The sequence below is a fragment of the Miniopterus schreibersii genome (assembly GCF_964146895.1).
Source record: "Miniopterus schreibersii genome assembly, chromosome: 3".
NCBI classification, from domain to species: domain Eukaryota; kingdom Metazoa; phylum Chordata; class Mammalia; order Chiroptera; family Miniopteridae; genus Miniopterus; species Miniopterus schreibersii.
Window position 1 is genome coordinate 30,459,308 of NC_138103.1, and position 23,668 is coordinate 30,482,975.

General features: G+C 44.5%; 1 protein-coding gene across 5 annotated transcripts; it reads right to left on the reverse strand.

The window, feature by feature from the left end:
- AGFG2 (ArfGAP with FG repeats 2) lies at positions 1–22,509 on the reverse strand. Of its 5 annotated transcripts, none has more exons than XR_013998546.1 (13): positions 21,941–22,324; positions 13,617–13,710; positions 12,366–12,481; positions 11,160–11,289; positions 10,409–10,574; positions 9,590–9,715; positions 8,862–8,894; positions 3,003–3,123; positions 2,735–2,817; positions 2,470–2,553; positions 1,815–1,978; positions 1,458–1,543; positions 1–1,102 (listed from the first exon to the last, which is right to left on the reverse strand). XR_013998546.1 is itself a non-coding variant. In XM_081133801.1 (13 exons), the coding sequence occupies exons 1-13, from the start codon at positions 22,159–22,161 to the stop codon at positions 1,043–1,045; spliced, it is 1,449 nt and encodes a 482-aa protein (XP_080989927.1). In that variant the 5' UTR covers positions 22,162–22,509; the 3' UTR covers positions 1–1,042. The 5 variants fall into 5 exon arrangements, 3 of the variants coding, with proteins under 3 accessions (XP_080989927.1, XP_080989929.1, XP_080989928.1); XM_081133801.1 differs by having other exon boundaries at positions 1,815–1,943; positions 21,941–22,509; XM_081133803.1 differs by having other exon boundaries at positions 1,815–1,943; positions 22,321–22,492.
- Positions 22,510–23,668: the final 1,159 nt, after the last annotated feature.

Below are 23,668 nucleotides of genomic sequence, written 5' to 3' on the forward strand. Positions count from 1 at the left end.
CAAATGTAGTTCTTTTCCAACATTGCCTATAACAGCTTTGGTGCAGAGATTTGGGAGCCAGGGAGGTACATGGAAAAAAGAAAGGAAAAAAGTAGCCACAAAGCCTTTCCCTGGAAATGTCCAGTCTCAGGGGTGGTCAGAACATGTGGCTGCCCTCGCCCCCACCCTCTGGAGCTCTGGCTTTGCTGGTCGAGGCACAGATGGGATTCATCCCATTCCCCATGTAAAAGAACTGTCTTGGAGAGGGAGAAAGACTGTGTGTATGTGTGTGTGTGTATAATAGCTATATTAGAAAATTCTCTCTATGTATAAATATAAAACACTGGTATCCAAACATGACACCACAACTAACTAAAGTGCTTAACAGGAGTTGGACATGTCTAAGTATGTAGGTAAAACTAGTCATTCTGAGTGCCCAGGATGAGGGAGGGAGCTGGGGAAGCAAAAATGTGGAAAAAAAGGTGTGCTGGCCCAAGCCAGGGCACCAAGGGCACTCTGGTCCCCCGGGGCCTTCTCAGCCTGTCTAATCACTATCCCACGTCAACACCACACCTCATCCCCACCTTTACCATACTCCTCCCACTGTGCTTCTGTCCACGAGAACAGTGTTGGAAAGTTGGGCATGAGGAAGAGTTTCCCCAGGGGAACGCTGGTCAGCCTGTGCCCATAGCTTCCTCTGCCCATGGGGTTGGGAATGAAGGGAGTACTGTGTATGCTGAGGGCAGGAGAGGAGGAGGATTACTGCCATCGTAATTAATAATTTGAGAAATAAAACACCATTGCTCCTCTAGGCCAGGCCCTGCCTTCTCTCCTGGGCCTCCTGCTTGTGTGGAGGCTGGAAGGAAGAAGGAAGCTGCCCTTTTATATGCAAGCTCCAAGCAAAGCATTAGCACCTCCACCATCTCCAAGACCCTACCCTGCACAGCAAGGCCCACTCTGGGCTCAGACGCACAGAAATGCCACAGGCAAGTGGTCACCAGAGCTCCAGGGAGTAGAAGGACCCCAGAGAGCAGGGAATAGCCCCCCTCCCCAGGGCACAGTGCTACAAGAATGGGTTGGTGGTTGGAGGTTTGGAGGCAAATGGGCTTGGTGAGGATCCAGTCTGGAAAGAAACAACAAGAACCACAAATTGTTAGATTAAAGAAGTAAAGCTGGAAGCCACAGAAGAAATGTAGTTCAGGATTCCTTTCTCCCTCAACATTACTGTGCTGAGGAAAGTGGGAACATGAAGGAGATAAGAGGCAAGTGGAAGGGGTGGGTGTTGGGGGATGGGGGAGGTGACAGGGCAGAGAAAGCCCATCAACTACCCCAACTCATCCCTGGCTTGGACAAAGCAGAACTTTATGAAGAAGGGGCCTGAATTCTATCCCACATTACCCCCTTTTCCTGGAAGGATTCTGTCCCCAAGCCCCAGAGTGAAGGGTATGGGCCACACCATGGTGCACTGGGGCACTCACCATGAAGGGGTTGGTGGAGATGCCCGCTGGTTGGCTCAGTGGCCTCTGTCCAAGCTTAGTTGATCCTAAGTCACCGAAGGAAGATCCTGGGAAGAAAGAGTTAAAACTCAGCAGACGTGAGCCCTGCCCCTCTCTGTCTACCTCCCTGCAGGGCAGGCACAGCTACCTCCCAGGTGGGCAGTGAGAGGGGGCCTTCCTAAAGACGGGAATGAAGGTATGGAGCAGTCAGAGGACACAGGCAGGCCTGGTGCTTCCCTGATTCCTCCCCTATGGTCCAAAATGGAACCAGCTCACATGTCTGGGTCCCTAATATTCCTGCGGGGAGTGAGGAAGGAGGGTGAGGTCTCAATCCCTTACCATTCTGCTGCTGAGTCATCGGGGTCTGCAGGGAGAACATTGGTGGTGGAAAGGTGCTGGAAAAGGCCCCGGTGGGTGGCACTGTCTGGAGGAAGCCAGACCCAGTGCTGCTCATCCCAAAGCCAGGTCCTGTGGAGTGAGGGACACGAGGCTCAGGCGAAGTTCTGGAACGTAGGGTGGAGAACAGTTCTTCCTAAATCCAAAATTCCTATTTTCTCCAAGATGGGAAAATAGGATGGAGTTTTTCCCTAACCAGAGGTACCTAGTGGAAGTACCCTGAATGAGCCATGGAACTCTTCAACTTCCATGCAGCCCACCAAACCTGCCCACTTCCTGCCCACATGGCTTGTGGCATGGAGAGCATGAGCACCGCACAGAACTGGGGGCAGCTTTAGGCTACCTATTAAACTGCATAAACTAAAGCTAATTAATAGCCCTTTCTGTGCCTCAGTTATCTCATTTCTAAAATGGGGCAGTACCTATCTCCTGGGGCCACTGTGAAAATTACATAACAGATGTAAAGCACTTAGCACTAGGCCTGCCACATGCTGCACCTCTGGAAGCTATTCTTCTTCTCTGGGGTGAAGGGAGAGAGGTGCAGGGAAATTTGTGCTGTACAGAGAGACAGGGCCATGGGACAATCTGGAAGGCTTACCTGTGGCCAACCCATTGGGCTGGAATGGGTTTGTGGAAGGCAGCTGAGGGTGAGCAGCAGGTGCTGTGAAAGGGTTGGTGAAGGCTGCTCAGGATGGGAATGGGCAGAGGTGAGAAAAAAAGATGTTGTTTTTTTTTAATTTGCTTAATATTGTGATAACTGAATATTCCTCAATCTTCTCTCCATTCCACCCACCCCTGCCCAGAGTCCTCAGTTCCCTCTAGGACTTGGATCCCCTCCCCGGGTCTCCACAGGCAAGACTCACCTCCAAACGTAAGCCCTGTGCTGCCACCTCCACCAGTTGTGGCCGACTGGAGCATGGGGACCTGACTGGTCATCCCAAAGATGCTGCAATATGGGGAGAGAGGTTGGCATGCACATCTTCCGGGACCAAGGAGATAAGCTAGGCAAGGGACTGGGACGTGGCAAACCCAGTACTGCTAGACAGGAGCTAAGTAGGCTGGGAAAAGTAAGGCCAGAGTTCCTTGCCCTGCTCTCCTACCCCAAGGCAAACCCCTGATGTGTGTGCCTACCTGCTAGGGATACCTCCAGCTGATGTCCCAGGTCCCAGGAGGCTACCCATATCTGTGAGGCTGTTGGGCTGACTGGCAGGTGCAAGAGGAGAGGCACCAAATGGAGTCACCTGGCTGCTCCCTGGAAAGTCATAGGAAATAAAACGGAATGTTGGGCTGAGACAAGGTGGTAGGGGCAGAAGAGGAGGAGATGGGGTGCAGTGGAGGAGTGGAGTGATCACATGAGAGGCACCACCTGGGTTTTCTGAGCCAGCACAGTCTTCCCACAGATCACCCAGTTCAGGAGGGCTTGTCTCCCATTGAGAATTCCAGGCAATGTGATACTTAGCTTTTCTCAGTCTTCCTAGTGCTCAAAGCTGCCACCACTGAGAGAAAAGCATTTCTTCCTCATGTCAGGTCACCATCCCTCCTGCTCTAGTTTGACTTACACTTTTCATTTTCCCCCTCAAGAGACTGTAATTTCCTCAAAGCAGCATTTCCATTTATGGATAAATCATATGAAGAGCAGGTAGAGGGAGTGGGGGAGGAGCTATGAAAGGCAGAAAGGTTCAGGGACACTTGGGAGACTCATGGAGATGGCACTGGAGGTGATGAGCATAAATCTCCAGCCATCAGCACTCCCATTGGAGTCACCTCTTTTTTGGGGGGCCACCCTGATGCTATGAGCTTAGATCAGGGCTTAGGCACATTGCTCACTGGGCAGAGCCGACTACAGGGTTCTCCTGACTTCCCTGGTGTTCACATCTAAAAAGCAAAAGCAAAGGGCAAGCCCCATGTGGCAGTTTTACAAAACAGTCCACAGAGCAAAGAGCCCTGGAAATCCCGAGCAATCTTGTCTCACAGGAAGAGGCCTAAGGCCCCATTATTTTACGAAAGCCTCTTTATCTATGTGTCTTTGTCTCATCTGTCAACCATTCTGGGCTGTTGTGAGGGTAAAACAAGGCTACAAATGGAAAAAAGTTTTATATTTATGAGTGCTGGAAGACTCATTACTGAAGGGAAACACACTGCATAGTGTCTGCAACATGATGGTGCTCAAGAATGAATGAATAGCCCTGGCTGGTTTGGCTCAGTGGTTAGAGCGTTGGCCCATGGACTGAAAGCTCCTGGGTTCAATTCCAGCCAAGGGCACATATGTTGGTTGCAGGCTTGATCCCCGGCCATGGTGGGGGCACATGCGGGAGGCAACCAATTGATGTGCCTCTCACATCGATGTTTCTATCTCTTTCTCCCTCTCCTTTCCCCTCTCTCTAAAAAAAAAAATCAATAAAAACATTTTTTTAAAAAAAGAATGAACAAATAGCTCTGGTGGGGTAGCTCAGTTGGTAAGAGCATTGTCCCCATATGCCAAGGTTGCGGGTTTGATTCCCAGGTCAGGACACATACAGGAATCAACCAATAAATTCATAGATGGGTGGAGCAACAAATGGATGTCTCTCTCTCTCTCTCAAATCAACTAAAAAAAAAGAATGAGCCCAGCCAGCGTGGCTCAGCAGTTGAGCATCAACCTATGATCCAGGTGATCGCAGTTCAACTCCCCGGTCAGGGCACATGCCTGGGTTCCTAGCTTGATCCCCAGTCGGGAGCATGCAGGAGGCAGCTGATCAATGATTCATCATTGATGTTTCTATCTCTCTCTCTCTCTCCCTTCCTCTCTCTGAAATCAATAAATACATATTAAAAAAATAAAAATAAAATAAATAAATGTCAACTTCTTCCACAAAGCCCACAGTGACCATTCTATTAAAAAATTTTTTTGAATAGGTTAAGTGAGAACTGGATTCTACTTGTAGCTCTACCATGTGCTACTGCTGTGGCTATAGCAAACCATTTCATTTTCCATTTCTCACCCTCACAGGGTAGCTGTAAAGACCATCTGAGATAAGTGTTTTATTTGTTTGTTGCTGTTTTTTTAATCCTCACCCGAGGATATTTTTTCCATTGCTTAGGGGGAGTGGAAGGGATAAAGACAGAGAAACATCGATGTGAGAGAGGCACATCTATTGGTTGACTCCTGCACATGGGGATTGAGCCTGTAACCGAAGTACGTGCCCTTGGCTAAAATCGAACTCAAGACCCTTCGGTCCACCAGCAGGTGCTCTAACCACTAAGCCAAACTGGCTAGGGCTGAGATAAGTGTTTTAAAATCTAAAATATAACACAAATGTGAGGTATTATAACCTATGACTTAAGAAATGATCTGTGAGGTCAGAGAAGCAAGACAAAGTCTCAAAGGAAACATATGATAGCTGGCTCAGATCATGAACACAAGTGAAGAAGACCTTTCTGGACCCTCAGCTCCAGCCTTTCTACGTGCTCTGCCTCTACCTTAAACAAGAGGCCCTACCCTTGCCCTAGCCAGTTTGGCTCAGTGGTTAGAGCGTCAGCCTTCAGACTGAAGGGTCCAGGGTTCAATTCTGGCCGAGGGCACATACCTCTGTTGTAGGCTCCATCATCAGCCTGGTTGGGACATATGCGGGAGGCAACCAATCGATGTCTCTTTCACACTGATGTTTCTCTCCTCTCTCTCTTTCTCTCTCTCTCTCTTCATTCCACTCTCTGAAAAGCAGTGGAAAAAATATCCTCAGATGAGGATAAAAAAATTAAAAAATAAAATAAAAAGAGGCCCCACCCATGGCCTTGGCCTGCTAACTTCCGGCTTAACAGAACCATGTCTGTAGATGGGCCTTTCCTGATGCATTAATGTGAATTCAATTCTGATTTTCCTTTCATAGTTTCTTGTTCTTTTTCTTCATAGCACTTGACATATTTGTAATAATAAATAAAAATACTGCTAGACCAATTCCACTGCAAGGAATTTTCTTACAGATATAACTTGCAAGTGCAAACATGACATACAGGGTTATTAACTGCAGCACTGTTTAACAACAAAAAGCTGAATCATCCTAAATATTCATCAACAGAGGATCGATCAAATAAATTATGGTACATACATATGCTAGACTATAAAAAATGAGGAAGCTGTTAATATGCTGATAAAAAAATATAATACTACCATAAAGTTTAAAAAAATCAAGGTGCAGAACAGTATGTATATTATGCCATAAAATCTGTAAAAAAAAAAAGGAAAAAGAAATAGGACAATAAAAAATGAGTAAAGCCATCAGCTCCTCTTCCCAGACATATGGCTCTGGAAAGGAGTTGCAACAAGACACTAGCATGGGTAAGGCTCTGGAAACATTTTGTAGAATGGGAAACTTAAAGCATATTTGTGGGAAAAAGGGAATATGCCAGTAGAGGTGAATTAAGTGGAAGTGTTATTAAGATAAAGATGATGGGACAAAATCCTCCAGAAAGTGGGAAAGGGTAAGGAAGATCCTTTACAATGTAAGATACTTTTCCTTTCAGAGACAAGAGGAAAAAGATAGGAAAGGAAAAGATAAAGACAGGAGATAAGGAAGGAAATAGTGAAGCCAAGCTGGTTCTCAAATCCATGTTGCTCTCTGGCTCCTTCAAACCTCATCTTATTTTCTCATCAGTAAAGTTTTTGGCTTTTTTTCTGAATGCCCAGAACTGTAATTTGAATCTCCATGCTCTTTTGTTTCTAAAGGCTTAGGATGTATTTTTCCAAAACCCTTTTTAAGGGTATCTTCACTGTACTAGGCACTAAGCATAACTGATGGTGACCAGGCTCTAACTTGTAGAAGCTGAGAATCCAGCAGGGAAGACAGGTGCCCAATGCCTGCCTGCTGCAAGGTTCCAAAGATGGGCTACTTCTAGCATGCCAGCACTTAAAGACAGTGCTCTGCTTGGCCACTCTTCCTCTCCAACCCCTGGGCTTCCTGCAGGAACAAGTGCTTGACTATAATGCTACTGTACATACTTAGTCTTCAATCCTCTCCACTCTACAGGCCATGAGGAAGGCTGGAAAGCCAGCAGGGTGACACTCGATCCTCTGATTTTCCAGCTCCTGGCCCTTCTCTTGCCTGATTAACTCAGGGTACATAGAATTTCTCAGCGAACACAGCTCCCTGTCCTCACTTAGCTCAGTCCTGCTTGGGGTCTTCATGTCAGGGAGCTCCCTCAGTGAGGACCAGGTCCTCTGCCCTCCCAGGCTGGGAGAAGGGCTGTCTGTCCATCTGCAGGCAGTGTTGTGTCTCCTTGTGGACACTAGAGGGCAGAGCTGGCCCTCACTCGAAGTGAACACCTTACAGAGAGCACATTTTCAGAAAGGAGGCCACTGCTAGGAATATCTGTGCTTGAGTTTGCTTCTAACACACTTCCAGAGCCCCACTCCTGGAGCTGTATTCGTACACATGCCTTATCACAGTTTCAAGGGGAAACTGCAGTTTTAGAAACCTTCCCTCTCCATACTCCCTTTCAGAAATATAAAAATACAACCAGGTTTGTCAGAAGAAATACCCATCTGTCACCAACATCTCCCTACTTCATACCCAATAGTTCTTGATAAGGTCACACTCACAGAAACAACCTTGTGATCATGGTGTAGTACAAAGCAAATGGAATCTGCCACTTATCAGCCATTCAGTTTTGGCCAAGTCACTGATCAAGTTGAGCCAGTTTCCTCTCCTGCAAAATGGGGAATCTTTCATTCCTCCTGGAGATAATCCATGGATGTTCCTAGCAATGGCAAGAGCCTCAGAAATGCTGTTTGGCTCTGGATATGGCTGCAGACTCTGCTTTTTGAGACGGTCAGACACTGGACAAAAGTTTTACTACAGGTTCACCCAGGAATGGCTCCAGGGCTAATGCCTTCTTTCTCTCCTTTAAATTATTTAAAACCATCAATTGTGCTAGGAATGCATTTCTGAACAGACCAATTTATAACAACTTTGTATAGGCTGTTTCGTTTAGAGCTCCCATTCCCAAGAACACTTCCTTCTTGCTAACCTGAATATCCCTGTACCAATTTATATTCTTACCAACAGCACACGAAAGGGCCCATTTTCCCACACAATATTGGCAACTACCAGTCTTTAAAATTTTTGCTAATATAATGTGAAAAATGATTATTTTATCCTAATTTACGTCTTCCCTGATTAGTTAGGTTAAAGATATTTTCATATTTTTCCTGGGTATTATCTGCTTGTATCCTTTGTCCATTATTCTATTCTTTCTTATTTATAGGTGTTTTAAAAAACACATTATGGCTATTAGCGTTTTATCTGTTTTCCATGTTGTAAGTATCTTCTCCCTGTTTCATGCCTTTAAGTTTTATTTAGGACATCTTTTATCATATAGAATGTGACCTGTGTAATTTCGATTTGTTAGAAGTTATGGAGATTTTGTTTCCCTCTATACGGTCAAGTTGTAAAATGGTTATATGTTTGAAAATACTATATATTCTGTCTTTTGGTTACAAAGTTCTACTTATATTTATTAGATCAAACTTGTTAAAAGTGTTACTCAAATGGCCGACTTCCTTCCTTAGTTGTCTATCTACTTTATCTATTAGTTTTGTGACAGTCTATTATGGTCTCCCTCTCTGTTGGTTTATTAGATTTTCATTGTCTAACAGTTTTTGCTTTATGAATTTCAAGGCTGCCTTGTCAGTTAAACTTCTTTTGTTAACTTTTATCACTATAAAAAATCTCTTCTTGTCCCATTCAAAAAATTAAAATAAAATAAAAACAAAAGCAAGTAGCCAGTTCACAGTATCACAGTGGGAAGGCTGTGGGCAGAGCGAGAGTTAGGAAGTCTGGGCCTGGGGTTGAGCTCTGCCATTCTGTGGGTTGCACTACTGGAGAAACTACTGAACTGCCTCATCTGGAAAATGCTAAATTTGAAGGGTTCCTTCCAGACCTGAAAACTCTAGGATCAGAGGACTTGAGGTAGGCTCCTACCTTGGGTAGGCTGTGGGTGGGCAGAATAACTTACCAAAGCTGTAACTTCCAGTTAGCATCCGACTGGCTGGCAATGAGGGTGTAGGAGGGAAAGGGCAGGTAGGTGGGGGAAGGGAGAAAAAGAGTATTACGTCACTGGCTTTCCTCAGACATCTGCTCTTTATAGTGCTCCAGCTGCCCTTCTGCATCCAAGGATGTCCAAAGGAAGAGGGGCAGTTCAAAGGCTCTGAAGACTCGATGCCTGGGCACTTAGGGAGAAGCCAAATGCTTTAAGGCAACCTTCAGACTCTTTTTCAAATGTATAACATAAACTACACAACATAGAGTTTACAGGCTTCTGCTCTAAGAGGGATGGGTGAGGACTTCTGGAGATTGCCTTGGACTTTGAGACAGCCCTTGCCCTTTAGGCATTTTGCAACACAGACCATCCTAGTACTCTAGAAGAAAGGTCATGTCCTTTTTCCATTTTTCTAGGACTCAGGTCTCCCATACTTCCCAGTCAAAAATCTTTTAGTGTATGACCTGCACAGCTCCTGCTGCAATTTTAGCCATTTTCTTTCCATGAAAAAAGAGAACAATAGAGCCCCCTCTTCCTCACAAGAATCTCATCAGACTCCTCTCAGCCTTTCCTGGAGCTTCTTCTCTTTGTCTCCTTTGCACAATTCTCTAGCTTGGTGCAGAAGTGAATGAAAGGTGATGTATGGATATGAACAATTGGATACAGTTGGAAGAGAGAAAGGAAATCGGTGAGGCAGAGTTTACCTGTGGCTGTTGGCTGGGCCTGAAATGGGGCTTGGCCAGCTAGAGGAATGCTTCCAAATGCAGAAGAGCTGGGGCTACTGCCAAAGGCATCGAAGTTGGCAAAGCCCCCATGGGAAGGTGTCTGGCCTATAGGTGAAGGGAATACAAAGATTATATAGATAAAATGTATATTAATCTATATAATATACACTAATTCTTAAGGCATTCAAAGGCCACTCAATGGGACATCTGCCTTTTCACAGGGTCCTCTTCAGAGGGAGATGGCAGGGGCCTTGGGCAGAGAGTTAGACACATGTGGGGGAAAGGAGATCTCAGAGGCCTCCAAGATCCCTCCCCACCACCTTTTTATCCTTACTCCATGAAGCATTAACATTTTTGTCAGAGGATAGTTTGGGCAGAGTCATGTGGGAAAAAATTTATTTTTTGGGGAGGAAAGGGGTTTGAAAAGAGAAGAGTGGAACTAGATACCACTTTATTCAACTCTATTATTGGCTATTGCTCTTCCCTGGGAAGAGGGGAGGGGAAATGGAACACACGATAATCTCCCTGCTCCCATTTTAATAGAGAGGGAAAGTAATAAAAATGATATTTCCAGTGTTCTAAAAGAACGTGTTAGGAGCTCCCAACTCCCAAACACAATCCCTGCCATACCCATTTGACTCCAACTCTCCCAGCCTTAATGCGTTAGAATTACCATCATGTCTGTTCGTGTGAAGATAGTTAGGGCTGAGTAAAACCTGGTCACCCCCCGAGGGAGAGAGTTTTTGGTGTTAAGGGTACATATGTTATAGGAAGGTTCTTATCCCAAGTCCCACTTACCCCCAAAGGCTGGGAATGCAGCAAATGATGATACTGCCTGGGGAGCAGCAAAAGGGTCTCCACCGATGTCAGCCAGCAGGTCAGTACTGGCTTTCTTGACCGAGGAGTGAGGAGGTGGCTGAGCACTCCGGGGCTGAGACACCCGAGCCTGAGACTGACTGACAGACTTGAAGGAGAAAATATTACATATAGCACTTGGAATCCCAGACATACCCAGCAGCTGCAGGGCTCCCCAGGCTGCCCCCAGATAGGCAAGTGGAAAGAGAAGAGAAGAAGAAACTTCCCTCAACTGAGAGGATTCCTGGGCAGAAGTTGCCTTAGCCTCTCTCATACCTAATTCCTCTGTCTTCTCAGTACACCAGCTCCCAGAACCACACATTTTAGAACATATTAGTCAAGGTAATGCTGAGATATACAGGGATGTTGCCCAACAGTCCCCCTGGAGCTGTTACCTCCTTATCTTTCCCAGGTGCTTGAAGCAGAGTCCCGGCCCCTTCTGTGTTTCCTTGGAGGAATGGTCAGGTTTGGAGTTCATACTCTGACTTCCCTAAATACCACTTCCTGCTGGGTTCTTTCTTCCAAAAGATACGAGTCCAAGGTGATAGATGCAAGACATAGGTAACAGCAGGGCTGAGAACCAACTCACAGCTCTGAACTGTTGTCTGCTAAGTTCAGGAGACTTGATTTAGGAAACTGACACTCCTGTCCCCCAAATCCCAAAATAATCTTGAAGGACAGATTTGAGTGTTACCTGGCTAGAGGTGGAGGCAGCAACTGAGAGAGATGGCACAGGCTTCCCTTCTGGGATGGAGCCCTGGATAGGGGTGGAGGCACTGCCTTTGGTATAAGTGGGCCCCTTGACCTGATCCGGGGGGACATACCTTCGAGAAAGAATAGTTAGGTTGAAAGGACAGGGATAAAACCTTGGACCATGCACAGCTTAGGTGCTTGGGAAAATACAGGTTACAGCAGTCAAAATCCTTTCTCATTTTTTCCTATTAATTCTCTTTTTTGAACTAAAGGGAATTTAGCAACATAGCAAAATTCTGTCTATCTTGAGATTCCCCTTTACTGTCATGTGCTCATTTTTTTCTGCAAGAATGTTCAGTTTGCTCTGGCTTGTGCCAGTTATTCCCTCCTCTTTCTGATATGTCAAACCATCCGGGTTTCAAGTATAACACCTGCAATAATGCTGATGAACAGGCAATCCCATTTTCCAACTTCCTCCTTTTATTTCCTGGGTGTTTTCTTCATATTCTCAGTTCCATAGAAAAACTTTCTGCCACCTCATCTTCTAAGAGCTCACAATCTCTCCTCCCAGTTCCTGCTACTTTTGATAAAATTCCTCCCACTATAGTGTCTCTACTCTGGAAGAATCTTCTTTCTCCTGAGGACACCCCTAGGAGGGAATCCAAAATGCTGCTTTATCCACATCAATCTCCTTGCTCTCTGCATTCTCTTCTCCACCCTATAGTTACTCCCAACATGCACACACCCCAGAAATCAAACAATAAGTGACACCTGGGGAGATAAAAGGCTAGGGAAAATAGAGATGTTGTTTTCCTCTTCCAGAAAACAGCATACATACAAATTATGAATGAAATGATGGCTAAAAGCATAAAATTATATAGGACATGTGCTTCCAGCCACCTCTCTCCATATATGAGATCAGCTGAGCTACAAAAACTAACCTCCACTCCCACAGGCCTACTTCCCCCCTCCAATCAGTTTATCATCTCCCCAAAAGAGGGGACACGAAAGCTGCAAGGTTAGTGACTGAGAACAAGTTGTCTTTCCATGTAACTTTATTATCTTGAAGGCAGAATTTAGCCCTAACTGAATCTGAGTGAAACAGATTCAACCCAAGTCTAGCTTTTGAGAGAAGCCCCAATTCAACTCTCAGATGAAGTATGTATTGAACACATGTCTCCATATCAATCTCTTTCTTCCTCCTTACCATCTCTTCTTCTCATATTTTTCCTGGAGAAACTCCTTCACTTTCTGAGGATCCCTGGAATCTGGTATTAAAGATGTCCGAGCATCAAAAAGACCCAGCCAAATCTTCCTGCAAACCTAAAGGAATGGAGTTAGGTGACAGAGGATTTGGGGCAGAAAATATGAAATGGGAATGATGCCACTTCTAGTTTATTCATCAATAAATATTTATTGAGCATGGACTGTGTGAAAACCTGGATATACCTACAAAACAGACAAGATCCCTGTCCTCACAGAGCTGTTATCTAATGGGGAAGTCAAGCTTTATTTTTATTTATTTATTTGTTTATTTGTTTATTTATTTTTAATCCTTACTGGAGAATCTTTTTTCCATTGCTTTTCAGAGAGAGTGGAAGGGGGAGAGAGAGAGAAACATCGATGTGAGAGAGACACATCAATTGGTTGCCTCCTGTATGTTCCCCAACTGGTGGGGCTGGTGATCAAACCTGCAACTGAGATATGTGCCCTTGGCCAGACTCAAACCGGGACCCTTCAGTCTGCAGGCGGACACTCTAACTACTGGGCCAAACTAACCAGGGCTAGGGGAGGTCATGCTTTAAATAAATAAAAATAAACTTATAAATATATACTGTGACACATAAAAGAAATTAGAGGTCCGTGAGAATTATGGGGAACTAAATTTGGATGGGGATGGGGTCAGGAACAATTTTCAGAGTTGTGGCTTCCAGAACATCCTCTAGAGGCCCTTGTTTGCACCTTCCAAGTAAGTCAATCACTCATAAGCTAGGCACACTGCTAACACCAAGAATGGCATCTTCCTATCAGCAGCTTTAGCTAAGGAAGGGGTTTAACTCACTTTCAAGTAAATGGCATGGCCTTAAACCTGGGTTGCTGAGGCTCAGGTCAGCTCCAGGAGATCTTAATCAGAGGGGTAGGCCCAGTCAACTCTAAAAGCTCATCAAGGTGGAGCTCTAACCATTTTCCCTCTCAAGTGAGCAGGGACAACCCTTTGCAGAGATTTTGCTCCTTTCCCTGATTCCTCCAACAAGGGGCCTAGACAAACCACAATTTTTATAACTAAGATTCTGCAAATATACAAATATACATAAGACAAGATGTCTTACATACTAAAAAATAAGAGAAGCTTGATTAGAAAGAAAACTGTAGGGTTTTTCTATAATCTTGAGACAAAGCTCCCGAGCAAGTAAGGCAACTACATACAGCCTGTAACCCTCCATCAGCAGTAGCTTACCTCGTTTCCTCGGGATTGCAGGAATACTACTTCAGCCTCAGTGAAAGTTGTCATGGAGATGGACTTGACTCGATGAGGGGGGTTCAGGCCTCTCCTGTGGGAGAGAAATAGAAAGAAAGAGAAATATAATGCAGTTAGCGCTGCAGGTCTGTTTATGGGAGGGGAGGAAGTGAGAAAGGGTAAAACAATGCGTAAATTAAGCTTAAGTAGAACTCCCTGGCCTGAAGCTACTTCCTAATTCAAGGAAAGAAAGGAAGCAAGAATGTTTTGAAGGCTTCTGATAAAAGACAGTAATGACAGAGTGAGGACATATTGTGATTCCAGTCATTCTGCCCCTCCAGAAACCTTCTCTACCTTGGCTCAGACCCCAACAGTTCAGTGTTCAGATGAAGGGGCACATCTGGGAACTCAGATGTGCAACCACTTCCCATTTCCTCTTTTATCATTGCATTGGACCTATAGACATCTTCAAGGTCCCAGAGTCCATGAGACATAAATTCTTCAAGAACAAGGGAGGACAAACATGAAGGTGCCTGACAATTCCTGATAACACCAACAAGGATAAGATTTGGAGACAAACACCAGAGTCCTAGCCTAGCTGCCCCTCCTCGTGTCTACACGGAAGACTGGCATGGTGGTAGGAATGGAGAGTCCCTCTCTTTCAGGAAGAGATCTCTGGGAAAAGAAATATTCTGGACTTTCTCATTTCTAGATCTTTCAATGAAGCAGGAGGAAGTCAGGTTCAACAATGAGACATGAGATTGGTGTGAGTCAGGAACATATATCCATGGGGGTGCTTTTGTGCCAGCTCTGTGTTAATTCCTTGGGAGTCCAGTTCTGCCCATGGAAGCCCTATGGAGATTATAGCAGAGAATAAGGTTTTCTTGACCTCCCCCCTCAACTGCCCTCCAGTGTTCTAACAGGAAACTTGGGGCTAAGCCAAGCAGGGTTTCACAGGTTCCCCTTCCTTATACCTTAAGCTTGACTCTGGTCTAGATCTACTGCCCTCATCAGATTAAAACAAAACTGGTTGAACCAAAACAAATAAACAAAACCCTGGGACCAGGAATGAAAAGACCACAAGCACAGTCAGGAAAGACAGTCCAAATGATGAGGCCTCTTCAAACTTTTATTCCCTTGTCAAAAATGGGTGAATCAAGATGTGAAAATAAAAGTACTATAAGTCTAGAATAGGGTCCTGGTTGATGCCCACAGGAAAGCAAAGGGAGAAAGAAGAGATAACAAAATTTACAAAATGTAAGTCCTAGACAAAGGTGGGAAAACACACATTCATGCTTACAGGTGCACACACAGAATAAAGGTGCTCCTGCCAAGTCTGGAAGAACAGTAGTGTTTGGGTTAGTGTAAGTGAAGACAGTGTGGGTAGGGAGGGAGAACAGATGGCATAGTACAGTGTGAACAGTAAAGGCAGGCCCCTTTTGGATGATAAATTACTGATTATGGATTCTAACAAAGGACAAGACACTAGAGGCTACAATTGAAGATACTTTCAGTAATTATGCTGCTAGATTTTTCAGTAAAGGGTCTCAACATACCCCTTTAAAAAAACAAGCAATATCAATGAGGACTGATGCCCCTAGTAAAAAGCAGGGAGAACCAAAAGCCAGGCTTTGTTACTACATGTCAAACAATAGCTCTTAAACTTGATCTGCCCTGAAGACTCTCTTCTGATCACATTTCAGAGATATTCCAGTTTTCTCTCCTAAAGCCTCTCTTACTAATGGTTTTGTTTTGAAGTCCAGATAGCGTACTTCTACATGCCTTCCCTTGCCCTTTTTCACCTTAATAACTAGGCCTTTTCCCCTCAGAACGCCAGACCTCTTTGAGGTCTAGCCAGAGCAGACCTCTCTGTCCCTATGACCCTGATCCTCTTCTTCACCTCCCACTAACAAATATTTACTTTGCCAAAACACAAGGCACTGTGGTAGGCACTTTGGAATTTACAAAAATTATAGAACCCAGTTCTCAATCACTGGACTGCTGGCTAATAAAGGACCCAAGAAACCTGGACAAGAGTACTTCTCAATGCGGTAGGGTGTAATTTAGGCACACAGCTGGATCAGGGAGAATTAGCACCCTGATGCAGCAGTGGGGGAAGGAAGAGAAATGGTCAGGGGAAAAGTAAAAATGTATTATGTTTACACTAGAAAAACAGATTCTAAGCCTATCACACAAAGGTCATTGACTTTTCCGGAAAGGAGAACCAGGAACTGTTAGCAAAGTATAAACAGGGAGGTGTGCTTCCTTGTGGGGGGAAGGGAAGGGACTTGACCCATGCATCAATCTAGAGGAGATACTTAGAACAACAGAACTTTCTATGGCTAAGCTTCAACTGGAGGGTTTTTTTGAGAGGGAGGTGGGATGATACAGGACGAAGGGAAGACAGAGAAACTTAAGTGATTTAGGTGTGTTGGGCCAAATGAATCTGATGGAACAGGATGTTTCCATAGCACAGTACAAAAACCACTGCTTTGACCTCGATGTCTGCAGACTGGATTCTATAACCAGAGCCACAGTTTGGGGGCAGAGAGAGTTCTCTACAAGGCAACACAATAATCTGCAGCCCAGAAGAGGGACTAGTTACATGGCCTATGAGTCAGAGAATTTGTTTCTGAATCATAGAGGACATTGCTGGCTGAGAGAAGCAATTTAGAAACAAGAGCCCCTCCCCTCCCAGTAGATGACATCAAGTTGTCTAGGAGTATTGCTTTCTCTTGGGTACATACCAGGGTCATACAATGGGCCAGATATGAGTCACTGGCCTGGAATTAAATAGACCCAACTCTCCAACTTGTACGTAGTCTCCCCAAATTAACTCTCAGGTTCTCCCCAAAAGAAGTGAGAACTAGAAGGAGGTGCTGCCCTTCAGTTATTACAGCAAATCCATTCTGTTTTTCTAGCCAGGAGGTGCTGGGGGAAATATAGAGACACATTTATTTGCCCAGAATAGTGCAAGATGTTCCAACTGAAAGCAAGTACATTATTAGGATGCATGCCTTCAGCCTAGTCATAAAATCTTTTTTCCACTTCAGTTTCCTTTTCACAAAAATGCACCTAAGTGACATTTGAAGTACTCTGAATCAATCTTTAAAGTACTCTGAGTTACTTGGCAAGTGAACCAACTTGCAGAGATACTAAAATCTGCCCAATTCTCCCTCTCTTAGCCTTTCTCTCCCCTCCCTCTATTAAGCACCCTACTATTTCTACAAATACCACAACTTTTGTTTCTCTGTGGTCATCACCCTCAAACTGGCCCATATTTTGCTTCTAGCTTGCTTCATAAAAGCCTCAAACCTGCTCAGCTGCTCAGATAAGAAGGTTCTGCCAGGTCAACAATGGAAAAAAACAGTTCCACCCAGCACCCGAGTTCTTTCATTTGTGCCAAATCTGAACTTGGGAATTCTTTACCTCTGAATATTTGTGTTCAAATTTGTACACCCAAGTTTGTATTTCTTTCCTCCAGGAGATCCCACTCCTCTGCCTAAGCAGGGTTTAGCTAACCAGTTCAGTCCTTATCTTGAACCCAAACATCACCAAGAGTCCCTATTAGAGACCCCTAATAGTCCCTAACAGGAAGGCTCCCCTATTACCCTGCTCCAGGGTCAATTTCACTAATTTTAGGAAACTTCTTCCTATCTAAATTCCCCTGCTTCAAGCCATTTCCTGTTGTTGTTCCTCAGTGACAATGATAAACAGCTGTCCTCTCTTGTAGAGTCACTAGAATCCTGATATTATCAGCTGCCTTCCTCTTCAGGCTCAATGCCAATCCTTTCACATTTTTTTCCTTTCTTCTCATCCCTTTGGTAATTTATTATTTTCTTAGGGGCTTTTCAAGTTGTCCTAGGGGCCCCTATGATAAAGTGCTTAAGTCTGTAATTTAGTGAAACTGTTCACCTCAGCCCAGCAGACAAATGAAAGGTGAGGTGGGGAGGGGATGGAGGAATGGGACTAAAATAAGGGCAAGGTACATGTCTATTTCTCCAACCCAGACAGATGGAAAAGTAGTGAATTATTACCATACACCTTTCTCTTCATGGAGATAAAAAGTGCTTCAACTAGAAGCCACCACTAGCAAGCCAGACAGGGAAACTAAAGGACAAGGAGGGTAGGAATCTGTCATAAATAAAGAGCTATCAAGCACATCTCTTGACACCCAGCCCAGAGGTCTGTCTACTTTAATCCTGACTTAATCCCATCATTAGGATAAAGTTGTGCAGAAGTAGAAGAGACAAGTATCCACTACTGAGACTTGAAGGACATGGCTTAAAGGATGGATGAAAACAGGTCAGTGAAGAATGTCACATACTTTGCTGGAAAAATTGGGTATCAGAGGTAATGCCCATCCCTGATTCAATGAGGTTTCATGCCTCAACTTTTTTTTTTTTTTTTTTTTTACAGAAAAGTGGTTTATTCATTGAGGCATGCAAGCAAACCAGAATAAGAAAGAACATCTAAGGTTCTGCTGGAAATATTTTTTTGCAATTTTTACCCCAACCTAGCTTCTAATGGCAGATTCATCCTCTAGTAGACATTAGAAATATAAATAAACCAGCACATGTATACATACAGAGTGGGGCAAAAGTAGGTTTAGAGTTGTAAGTATGCGAAACACAGTTTCTTCTTGTATTACTATTTAATAATTATTGTATTATTTTCCATATGAACATGGGCAAATTAAAAGGATTTATATCAGGTTAAGGAAATTAGGTATTGGAAGAAACCCAAATGAATAAAAACTAGGTCAAATTTTGGACCTACAATTGTGGTAGCATGTATGTAAATTTAGAAACAGCAGAAACTAATAGTCTCTCTCTCTTAAGCCCTCAAACCAACACTGTGGGTTTTTGTTACAGCTGAGAAAGTATTTCTCATTAAAAAAGAGATGGTGAGAATGAGCTTACATGTGCAGAGATGAAGGCACAGTCATCACCCACCCACCCACCAATATTAAAATCTGAATTTTTCTTCAGATCTTGGGCAATTCAACTTTGGCTGGAACAGTCAACTTTGCTACATCAGCCAATCCAGCCAGCTGGGAACTCTGGTTATTCTTCTCACTGCCCCCAGAACACTCTATCCCTCTAAGAGGTAGACATATTTGCAACACACTCAACAGAAAGCTGGCTTTTGAAATACAAAGCCAATTCTGTCTCCTTTCTCTGGCAATGGTGCTAAGTATGGTACTCCAATTTTCTCCCCTCAATAAATATCCTCTTCATTTTAACAAAGAATATTTCTTCTCTTTTTATCAGCATACCTCAATATGAGTTGCCATCACTCTCTGACCCATGCTGAGCTCTATTTTACTTCATAACATGTATCACTACCTGCAATTATATATTTAATGATTTATTTACAGTCCATGGCCTCTACTAGGATGTAAGCTAAATGAATATGGGTACTTTGTCAATTTTGTTTATTTCCATATTTCCGACACCTAAAACAGTGCCTAGGACTTGATACTCAGTAAGTATTTGTTGACTGACTGAATAATGAATAAATGAATGTACAGGCTTTTGACCTACTACAATTTTCACTTCCCAGCACCACAAAATCCTAACCTATGGGCAATCAGTCATGTGGATTTATGATGTTAACTTGTGCATGTGTCCCTGTGGAGCCATGCCTCTCCATTGCCTGCTGGACCGTGTGTGCTCCCTCCTCACTCTGTAGCCTGCAATAAGTATGTCCCACCTCACACACTCTGCCTCTGGCCCACTTGCCAGTTCCCAGCCCTTCCCACCTCAGAGGACACAGCTAGTAGTTTGTTAAGACCCCTTTAAAAGCTTTATATGCCCTGCTCTAGTCCAGGCTAATTAGAATTCCAATTAGCAAATGAGAAGTACTACCAGAACTCAGGCTGACAGTCACAGTCAAGGAAATTGAAACTTTCTTATAGATTTCATCTGATACTTCTCTCCTTATAATCTCAACATGCCTTCAGTTTAGCTTTATTTACTGGCCCAGCCTCTTCTTGATCATTCACTCTACTCTGACTTCCTGCTAACATAGGGTTGGCCTAGCTTCTCATTTCCCAACCACCAAAATGTGTTCCCTAAAGTCTACCACTTCAAGAATCACTTGGAGTGATTCTTATAATGCGTTACCAAAATACTAACCAAAAATATCCTTTCTAGAATTTTTTAAAACTGAAAAAAAGGGGGACTAGTCAATTCCTATCACTTGTTCCCATTGGAACTTAAGTTCCTAAAAAGCTAAGCCCTAGTTTGAGGTACATACACCTCAGACAGAGCCAGGCCTCTTGGGGTACTTTTCTATTCATCTATCCTTAGGCCATGCTCACCTCCACCCAGTGTCTCTCCAGATCACAGGCATTTGACTTTTCATTAATGGGATCAACAATAATGACCACAAGAGAAAGTGATGAAGTTTTGCAAACTGTGAACTGATGTTTAAGGAGTTAACTTTCCCAGCAAAAGAAACCAGGTTTTTAATGTGTCCCAGATCTCTTGCCCCTCCTTCTGTCCTGATTGAAGGATATTCATTATAGAAGGGAAATGTTATCTGTGGGATACTTTAAACCAAGATCTATAAAATAATGATGATGATGTCAGCATTTTCAGCGTTTTATCTTTCATTCCATCACAGCTAACCATGGGAATGAATTAACACTGTTTCTTCCTAGGACCAGACTCTGATATATCATCAGTTTTAACCCCCTGCTTCCCTTTACTTTTTTCCAGACTCTATAATCAGATTTTCCTTTTCATAGCAAGATCTTCAGGAATCTGCTCTCTCTTTCTACTTTATGCTACAAATATTCCTAAACTTTGTTCCTTCTCTCCTTAGAGTATTTGTCCCAGTCTCAAGTTTCTAACCTTTTGCTTCATTTGTGTCTCTATCACAACTTTTCACACATTTCTGTTTGGGTTCTAAATCATTGTCCCAAGAGCCATAGTGGCTTTTACTTAGACCAAAGTCAAGTCCATTCTCACAACACCCAAGTGAGGTTGATCAGAACATAGAAGTTTGGCAAAGGAAGTAAAAACTGCGTAGAGAAATAATCCTAAACTGTATCTTAGAAGACCTAGATCCTCATTTCTGTTCTGCCATGATCATAACTAATATCAAACAACAAATGCTGAAAACAGCAAGCCCCATAGGGCATTGGATAGGTTACTAAAACTCTCTTTGCTTCTGTTCTCCCATCTGTCAAGCAAGAACAATACTGCTCCCTCCTTGGCTCCTAAAGGTGTAAGAAGAAACAAGGAAAGTGCTCCTTGTTAAAAATGAAACCAACAACCAAACCAATGTATTAAAACATACTAAAAAACGGTCAAAATAAACCCCTTGATAGACTTATAAAAATAGAGATACGGGCTTGGTATCAAATGTTAATCATGAAAAAAAACAAAAGTTAATCATGCATCTAACCAAATAATTCCCTAAGGGGGAAAAAGAAACTTACCATATAACCAGAAATCTGGGCTAGAACTGTGGTTCTAAATTAGCTCAGGCATGGCCAAATACAGTGCCAGTGCCAAGTGTAGTGAATCAGATTATACAACAATCTGCCTCTCCCCCCAAATCTAGAAAGAGTTGCTAGATGTTACTATTAGGATCAAGCCATGGCAACAAGGAGCTTAAAGATGTAAATTATTACACTTAAGGATGGCTCATCCAGATCTACAAACCTTTGGAAAAGTTAAGCTCTCTAACAGGGCAACCCATCAGCTCTCATCATCTCTTAGATTTGTTAAGATATCTGCTTCTGGATAGCATTTCGAAGCCCTGCAAGATTAGCATCTGCACCTGAACACTGGAACCTGGCTCCTTACCTGCCACTATCTCTGTGCTCTCAACTTGGGCTACTTTGCCTATTTTAGCTTGGCTTCTCCATCTCATACTCCAGGATGGCCACAAGCCAGAAGGAAGAAAGGGGTACTCCTTCATCTTAAGCCCAATTTGCCCTACCTCTTTCCTTCTTGCCCTCCATCTATATGAAGTTCCCTTTTAAGGTCTGTCATTCTCTGGCTTTTTAAATCTGTAACCCCTCCCCCCAGTTCCCTTCAATTATCCCCACTTTCGGTTCTCCTTGCCTCCCTTAGGGAGTTTCTCCATTTCTCTCCGGTGTCCTTCCTTTCCCCTGCAACGCGACTCCAATTGTGTCTTGCCTCCGCTACCCCTTTCCTTCCCCCATGACACCTCTGCAACCGAGGACTCTCTCACCACATCCGGCGCGTCCCCAGGCCTCCCCGCCCTCCCTCATCCCTTCGCCCCGGGTCTCCCCTGGCCCCTAAGCCGACTCTCTGCCACTCCTCCCCCCGCGCCGGTCCACTCACAGGAGGCCGGAGCAGGTGGTGCAGACGAAACTGCCCACGGTGATATCCACGTAGGTGACCCCACGCTGGGCACACTCGAAGCAGTGGCGGTTCCCGGCCTGGCTGCAGCCACCCAGCTCCCGCACCCGGCGACACCACACCTCCGAAGCCGCCTCGGCCTCCGCCTTTCCCCCGCCGACCCCGCCACCCGGCCCTGGGCCCTTCTTCGCTGCCATCACCATGGCTGCCCACTCCCTCGGGCTTCCTCCCGGCAAATCAGCAGTCGCCCCTTCCCCTTCAAGCACTACCGCCTTCCCGCCTCCGCACGCCGCACTGCCCTGACAGGAGCTAGGGAGCCCACAGCATCCGCGCGAGACTCCTCCACCCCAAGCCTCGCCTACCCTGCACACTGCTTGGCCAGCCTCCTCCCACCTCCTCACTCTGATTGGCCCGACATTAGGCGGCCTCTAGTTGCGGTAGCCGGCTACACCCCGCTGCCTTCAGACCTCAGGCCTCTACGATTGGCCCGCAGAGATCCTGGCCGCGAAGTCTGTGCGTGCCCTCTCCTTGTCCCCGCCCCCTCTCACCACGGCCTCCACGGCGGCCCGCCTCCCAGAACTCGATTGGAGAATTCTCGGAACTCGGGCCCTGACACCACCTCTGATTGGCTGTCGAGGTAACAAAGTTAGCTCGCAGGAAAGAGTATGTGTGGTGCATGCGCAGTTCTGCCACACCGCTGATGACATTAATTCCCGCCAAATTTCAAAGGCCTAGTTTTAGGTAGACTGTGCAGAGAGGCACGCAAAGCAGAACAGAAGTGGCCATAAGAAGGCCGAGGGGAAAGGGAAAGAGGGAGTTCTCAGAGAAGGGAGGGAAAAGGAGAGGGAGTGCTTTATAAATGCTATTTTATTTATTCCTACCCTATGCCATAGGAAATCTCATTTTACAGAGTCCTAGGTTATACAATTTGCAGTCCACATAACTGGTACGTGGCCCAGCCAGGATTCTGATCTGGGTCATCTTACTTTAGAAAGTCTGCTTTTGATCACCACATTATCCATGGAATAGTATTTGACCATTCATTTGACTATTAAGTTTCAGGCACTGTTCTGGACAACCAATCAAAATTCCTATCCTCATGGAGCTTACATTCTAGCGGGGAAGAAAAGTTAAAGAATCATCAGTGATAAGTTCTATGCAGAGAATTAAAATAAACTACTGTAAAAGAGTGTGACTTAATAAAGTACTGTAAAAGAATTGTTCAGTGGAACTATTTCTAATGCAGTGATATTGAAGCTGAGACCCAATTAACAAAAAGGAATCTGCCATGAGGAGATCTGAGGAGGAGCAAGCCAGGCAGAGGGAAGTATAAAGGCCCTAAAGCATGAAGAAGTTTTGTGTGTTAACCCAGCAAAAAAGAAAGGCAGAGTGGCTGAAGCATGGTGAAATGAGGGAAAAGTGGAGGGATTATACTGGAGTGGAACCAGATTATGCAGAACCTTCCAGACTTTGGTAAGGAGCATGGATTTTCTTCTAAGTGTGATGGGAAGCTGGCTGTATTCATTAGAATTAGGTCCCGCTGTGACAGAAAACCCCGAATAGTTCGAGCTTAAGCCAGATGAAGTTTATTTCTCTCTCATGTGCAAGTCTATGTAAGCATTCCAGGGCTAGTGGGCTGCTCCACTGTGTCAGAGACCCAGGTTCCTTCTATCTTGTTGCTCCATAATGCATTACCTCTACTCCCAAGTT

Excerpts from the sequence above, each read along its gene's own strand:
- AGFG2 (XM_081133801.1), bottom strand. The coding sequence starts at position 22,161 with ATGGTGATGGCAGCGAAGAAGGGCCCAGGGCCGGGTGGCGGGGTCGGC. Across the intron at positions 3,124-8,861 it reads AACTGGAAGTTACAGCTTTG|GGAGCAGCCAGGTGACTCCA; the intron begins GTAAGTTATTCT and ends ATGACTTTCCAG. Across the intron at positions 1,103-1,457 it reads TCTCCACCAACCCCTTCATG|ACTGGATCCTCACCAAGCCC; the intron begins GTGAGTGCCCCA and ends GTTTCTTTCCAG.